Consider the following 6,920-nt stretch of genomic DNA (forward strand, 5'->3'; position numbering starts at 1 on the left):
GAGAGATTATGCCATACTCTATCAAAGAAACTGAGGAACCATCTGATCAGCATCCACCTCAAAATGTATACAGCAGAATTAGAGGGGATTCAGAGAAGGGAAATTAAAATATTAGTGTAATGGAAACATTCATAAAAAGAGATATTGAGAAGTTTGGGATTGTTTACCTTAGAAAGGTAAGGAATAAAAAAGGACCCAAAATAAAGGTATACGAAAGAAAGAATGGTACAGGGAAGATAGATTGGTGCTTTGGTTCCCCCTGGCTCACAACACAAGAAACGGGTGACACTCAATGAAACTGAAAAGCAGCAAATTCAAGATTGTTAAAAGGAAATACTTCTTTCACTCATGGCATAATTCAACTGTGGAATTAGATTAGCACAGTATGTCATGGAAGCAGAGAACTTAGAGGGCCTGGACATTTATACGGATAACAAGAATATCCAAAGTTATACCAGTTAATGCAAGCAAAGTGTTTTGGAACGAACACACACACACACACACACACACGCTCTCCCCCTCTCTCTTCCCCTCCCTCCCTCCAATGCTTAGAACTATTTCTATTGGGGATTAGGAAGAGAACTTCATGGAGCAGATTATATCAGATCTGCCTCGTGTGGGATTCTCACACCTTCCTCTGGAGCATCCTCTGGCCATTATAGACGACCAGAAACTGGACTAGATGGATCATTGGTCTAATCCAGTAGAACCATTCAGATATTCCTGTTTCAATTTCCCAGTAACACAGCTAAGAAATGTTTAAACAGGATTCATAATCTGACAATATGCCTTCAATGTTCCTTTAGAAAAGTTAAATGACTTATTTATCACCATGGCATGATAAATTTACTGTCTACCCATTTATGGCCAGCATCATCATAATATCAGAGTTCCTTATGATTATTAATGTATTTATCCTTACAACACCCTTGTGAGGTAGAGAAGTGCTATTATTCCCATTTTGCAGGTGGAAACTGAGGCAGAGACAAATTAAGTGACTTATCCAAGGTCACAAAGGATATCTTTGGCAGAGCAGGAATTGAACCCTGGACTCTAGAGCCCCAGCCCAAAACCTGAACTATAAGGTCATCCTTCTTCCCACATAAATATGTATTAGCCAAAGGACTAAAAACCTATTAGCCAGAGACTGATGATGCAGAAGATGAGAAGGGGAGGTCTCACCGATAAAATTAATGCCTTCATGAAAAGTCCAGTCCACTCTCTTGCTCCACACATAGAATTGCTGGAAAGGAGGATTCTGTCACAGGACCGTACATGAGGGCTTCAACTTCTACTTCATCCTCTAATTAATAGGTGTATGAAAAATGTGAAGCTATTCCTCAGTCTTCTCTGCTTAAAGGAATAAGGCATTCCCTCTCCCCACAACAGCCAGGAGATTCTAATGAGAGGTACTATTTTTCTCTCAGTCTTTGGCCTGCTATAAGGGAGAAGGGCATTTCCACTACTCTAACCTTCCTCCTCTTTACTCACATTCCTTTTTGGGAACACCCTCTCCATGATAAAGCTCCAATAACTGCCACTACCAATAGTTTTCCAAAGCAGTAACATACTGTACTTAAACTGACATCATTTATGTTAGTTTCCTTGCTGTCCACGTGCTTCTAAATAGCAGTAATGAAATTGACCAAGCTTATCAGTATCAATTTGATTTTTGCTTTGGGAAGCTATGAGCAGCAGGGGATACACAGGAATTGTCCGTCTGCAAACTCAAGAAGATAGCACTTCTTTGGCACATTTAAAAAGCTCTCTCTGCAATGTTAAAAGCTACCAATATCTGATTTGGGGTGTCCATTGGGGCATATTTTCACAAGTTTTGAGCATCTACAACCAATGGAAACTGCCGATACTAAGCTGCTCTGAAAATCAAACCTAAGGAGTTTCAGTGTATAAGCATCAGAATGGTAGAAGATTCCATCACGGTGCTGGTTTACTTCAGATAAAAGGAAGACAAAGTAAGTGTATTTTTCCAGCCCTTTGCCCTTGATGTCAAAAAAGGAGCTATGTCTCTAGAAGAAGAAAAATATACGGTATAGAGTAAGTAACAGGAACAAACTGCTGCTTTGCTGAATATATATTGCACATTAAGGTTTTAATTTCTAGAACTTCAGCAGTTACATGACTATTAAAAGAAATGTAACTAAGAAGTTAGTATCAAAGCCAAACCAAATGCAACTTCAGTGAATTCTGCGAGGTGTGTTTTATAGCTTGCCACTTATTTGCAGAGACACGTAGTAAATGTTTTAAACAACTAATTCTGTACAACTTACTCGTTTATCGATATCGCCATGCTGAAGTTGAACAAATCGAGCACTAATGGCAGCAATATAACTCTGCTGATTGGAAAATGCAACACGCCCAGCACCTTTGGGGTATTTCAGCTCAGGGTCAGTATCAATTCCTGCATAACAAACTCCACCATAGAGACGGTCCATTATCATAGCCAATTCCACTATGGAAGAACAAAAGAATACAATAGTATTTTAAAATAAGCAATGTAAATGCTGTCAAATGTATTTTTATTTGAAAAGTAATAGAAAAGAAATATTAGTAATGTATTATGTCATATGTATTGTAAAATACAAACCAATAAATCTAGGAAATATATATGAAATATTTCATAAGAATACTTAAAAAAATCTGTTTTCACAGCAGTGGCCACATCCCTATCTCAAGTGACTTTATAAAGTCAAAACTCAGTAGAACAATGAGTCACTGCCACCTATGTGCCCTAAAGCTGAACTCCAAGGGGATTTCCTTCATGGGATGTGAAAGAGGATTTTTGGGCAGACTCAGGGGCTGATGAATGCATGGACTGTGAACTGAGTAGAATTCCTACAAAAATCCTTGAGTACATGTTGTAACAGTCCACTACTGTTTGGCTGTATAAATGCTCCATACCCTGCCTCCATTTGGAGTAGGGGCTTCTATCCTTCAAACCCCTATACAAAGCCTGCTTATCTAGACTTTGTGAGTTGGAACAGAATTTCATAAGAGTTAATTTCCAATGTACAAACCAGGTATTTTGGCAAACCATTCACAGCATTTAAATGCCCACTTCAGTTACTGCAACTGATTTAATCTGTATATAGTGAAATTTTAAATTTAGGACATAGACGATGCACTTGGAAATAGGGCATGAAGCTATCAGCTCATGGTGCTGTTGAATAATAGTGTTTATTTTAAATAAACATCTGTTCACAAATACAGTAAAAAGAGAGCTAAAAAAAAGTCTTACTACTTTAGTGAAGACAAGATAATCACATTAATGCCACAGAAGCTCAATTTCAGCAGATATTAATATGACAAGCAGTACTGTGTTTGTTTAATTTACTCAAACAATGAGCTTTGACCAAGTAACTGGAACCATTTTGACTGAAGTGATGAAAAAGTATCACAACACTGTTTGGAAGAAGAAAAAGGCCATACTATGTTTTTGCTGCAGTGACAAAAAGCAAAATGTTTATATTATGGCTAAAGATAATCTTTTTGTGAATGAAAAAATTCCACAAGGCCAGGAAATTCTAGGCCCAAGAATTAAAAAGCAAAGAAGGTTTTTTACACCCAGATCTTAGATTGTCACTTTTTTGGCTCTCAGTGTCGTGATGGACTAATAGATGTTGTGTGTCTTCCTTCTGACTGCTGTTCTTTCTGTGATGGAGTTATGCTACATTACAAGTTCTGGTATCACGAGTGGCACTCCTGCAGTCTCTCTAATAGGCGCTGGGATTTCTAGCACATTGCACTATGATTCCATTTCATACAAACTGTTGACTGGATGGATGCCATGTGATGCTTTAGTAGACTACTAGTAAGACTGGAATAGCAGCAGTAAAATTCTGAGCAAGTTCAAGTGCAGTAATGGGAGCATGGACTCTCCTACCCACATACTTTTTTTTTTTTTTTTTGAAAAAACAACAACAACAAAACCAACCTTTGAGTGATAAATTTTACGTTAAAACTTTGACAAGTAATATAAGTGAATTTCCTGTAGCTTTAATTTGGATATAACCATGAAGTTCTTGATGATTTTAAATAGATGTAAATGATGAGCAGTGCTTTGTGGCCACAGCCCACCTGGAGACTTTACAGGAGAGAGTGTGTAAATACAGGGAGATATTTCACAGATAGTCTACCATCAAGATATTCTTGTTTATAAATCTTATGCAATATGTATGATTCAATTTATTACTGACAATAGTATACCTTTAAAAACTGCCACACTACAATACCAGTTTTATACTTACCAGCTCTTAATGGCCTAGGGACGCCTCCAACAAAAATTGTTTTTCGAGGATCAAGCGGCTGTGAACCATCCATCACAAAGTCACTATCACTTAAGTTCCAGGGACGAATCTGAACCTATTTAACAAAAGAAGAAAACTGCATGCTTAAGTCTCACCACATTACAGTCCTAGCATGTTCAGTCTATATAAAACTGTCAGCTAGTCACAGTCTCATTAACTGACCATGTCTAGTTGCTCTGTTTTAATCCTATTAATTCAAGACACTGCGGTTATTTAAGTCATTCGGTTGTCCCAGATGTTGAACTCTGACAACAGTAGCTTGCTTTTGATTATTTTCACCATCATCATCTCAGGAGCAGCTTTAGACAGACGGCAGCTATAGCCTGGAGGCCACCTACTGTTTACTTACTGGCTTGTCCTTGATAGTAGGACTGGAAACACATAGATAGAGCTTTCCATCTTCTTCAATGCAGGCATCAATCAGTGCCTGAACAGAGCTCTCCTCTTGGAAAAGGAGGAACGCGTATCCTGAAGCAACAACAACAACAACAACAAAATTAGCTGAAAGTGTGCATTTTTTTCTCTTCTGTTCTTCACAAAAAGTGTCTTCTCCATGCGAACATCTTTATTTGCAAAGCAAGATTCAATGTCAAACTAATTATCTGTTTATAAAATCAGACAGCATCTTCATCTATGTAAATAACCTCCATGACCATTTACGTTAGCACCGACCTTAAATCCTTTAGTAACAAAATTCTTCATCAATAGCTCAGTCCTTAATGTTCTTCTAAAAGAGACTATCAATCACACACTGGGAAGTTTAAGATAACATTTTACTTAAGACCCAAAAACACATTTCACTGCTAGCAGTAGACATGATGAAAATCTTATTTAGCACAAAAAGGCTAATCTCAATTCCAGAGATTAGAGCAAAGTACTCTGTTGCATAAGTGATTTACCAAGCCTCTCAAACGCTATTCAAATAGGAATTTAAATGCATAATTAATACTGGTGGGGGGAGCCACTAGCAAAGCATTTTAATGGTTCTAGTTTAACAACTTTTTTTAAAACTTTTGCAGAAAAACTCCACAGTTAGGGTTTTGTTCTAAAATATATTTAGAAAACACAAACATTTCTTCTTTTTCTCTAAAGTACAGTTTTTCTCTGAAGTATGTTACCAATTCAGTGTGAAAATTTTAGTTCATTTTTATGCCATAAATTTTCAATGCAATTTGAGTTTACTTTCACTATTTAAATTTTTAACAGGATTTCTTTGAAAATGGGCTTTGGCTGGAATATTTCCTTCTCAGTTCTACTCTTCACTGTTGACCGATACTTCTTTAAAAACATTTTTTCTTTTTACACAAAACTTCGTAGAGAAGTGGATCCTATGCAAATCAGGTGCAACCAGAATTTTTTTTCTTTTTATAAAAGTGACAGGATTTAAGATAATTATTGGTAACCAGATAATAATTGACAATTTATGCACTGTGCACACAAACTTGATTGTTGGCCTGAGCACACAGAAATTGGATCGTATGGCCTGAGCACACAGAAATTGGATTGTATGACAGGTCAGGTTCAGACAAACTTCCTTGCTTGCTTCGGGAACAGGTGCACATAATCCTGATTGATTTGGTGAGTGGGACGCTTGGTGCTTCAAGAGTACATACACACACACACGTCTGATTATTAGGGGGAGAATTGGGTGCACAGGGCTGATTGAGGGGACTTAGGTGCATTTAAAATCTTTGTAGGTGCTACTCTTCTGTAATACTTTATCCTACAACAGAGGAGAGTTCAATCACTGCTGCTGATAGATAAAATATTCTGCACTTCTACCTACAACAAGTCTGCACTATCCTCTTACAGAATCATAGAAATGTAGAGCTTGAAGGGACCTCAAATGGTCATCTAGTTCTTCCCAGCCTTCCTGCACTGAGACAGGATCATGTATATCTCTAGACAATCCTTATCAGGTGTTTGTTTATCCTGTTCTTAAAAAACCTCCAGTGACCGGGATTCTAAAACCTCCCTTGGAAGCCTATTACAGAATGTAACTTTTATAGTTAGAATGTTTTTCCGAACATCTAATCTAAATCTCCCTTGTTACTGATTAAGCCAATTATTTCTTTTCCTACCTTCAGTGTATATGGAGAACAACTGATCACCTTCCTCTTAACAACAGCCCTTAATATATTTGAAGACTATTTTCTGGTGTCCCCCTCAGTCTTCTCTTTTCAAGACTAAACTTACTGAGGTTTTTTAAGCTTTCCTCATAGGTCAAGTATTCTAAGCCTTATATCATTTTTGTAGCTCTTTCCTGGACTATCCAATTTTGTCCCCATTTTTCCTATAAAGTGGAACCCAAAACTGGACATAGTATTCCAACTGAGGCCTCACCAGTGAAACAGGACAATGTCTTGAATGACATTTGCCTTTTTCACAAACGGTATCATATTGTTGGCTCATATTCCATTTGTGATCCACTATAACCCCCAGATCCTTTTTTGCACTACTACTCCATAGCCAGTTATTCCCTATTTTGTAGTTCTGCATTTGATTATTCCTTCATAAATGTAGTACTTTGCAGTGGTCTTGACTGAATTTCATCTTGTTGATTACAGACCAATCCTCCAATTTGTCAAGGTAATT

General features: G+C 37.4%; 1 protein-coding gene across 6 annotated transcripts in view; it reads right to left on the bottom strand.

The window, feature by feature from the left end:
• The window catches only part of CPEB2 (cytoplasmic polyadenylation element binding protein 2), a 105,614-nt gene that overhangs the window by 20,205 nt on the left and 78,489 nt on the right, over window positions 1-6,920 (bottom strand). For all 6 annotated transcript variants that reach the window (XM_075066583.1, XM_075066580.1, XM_075066581.1 and 3 more), the window contains 3 exons: window positions 4,675-4,793; window positions 4,266-4,380; window positions 2,289-2,470 (listed from right to left, as the gene is read on the bottom strand). In XM_075066583.1, the coding sequence (XP_074922684.1) occupies window positions 2,289-2,470; window positions 4,266-4,380; window positions 4,675-4,793 (416 nt within the window). The remainder of the gene's footprint in view (window positions 1-2,288; window positions 2,471-4,265; window positions 4,381-4,674; window positions 4,794-6,920) is intronic.

This window comes from Chelonoidis abingdonii, chromosome 5 (genome assembly GCF_003597395.2).
Source record: "Chelonoidis abingdonii isolate Lonesome George chromosome 5, CheloAbing_2.0, whole genome shotgun sequence".
Taxonomy (NCBI): domain Eukaryota; kingdom Metazoa; phylum Chordata; order Testudines; family Testudinidae; genus Chelonoidis; species Chelonoidis abingdonii.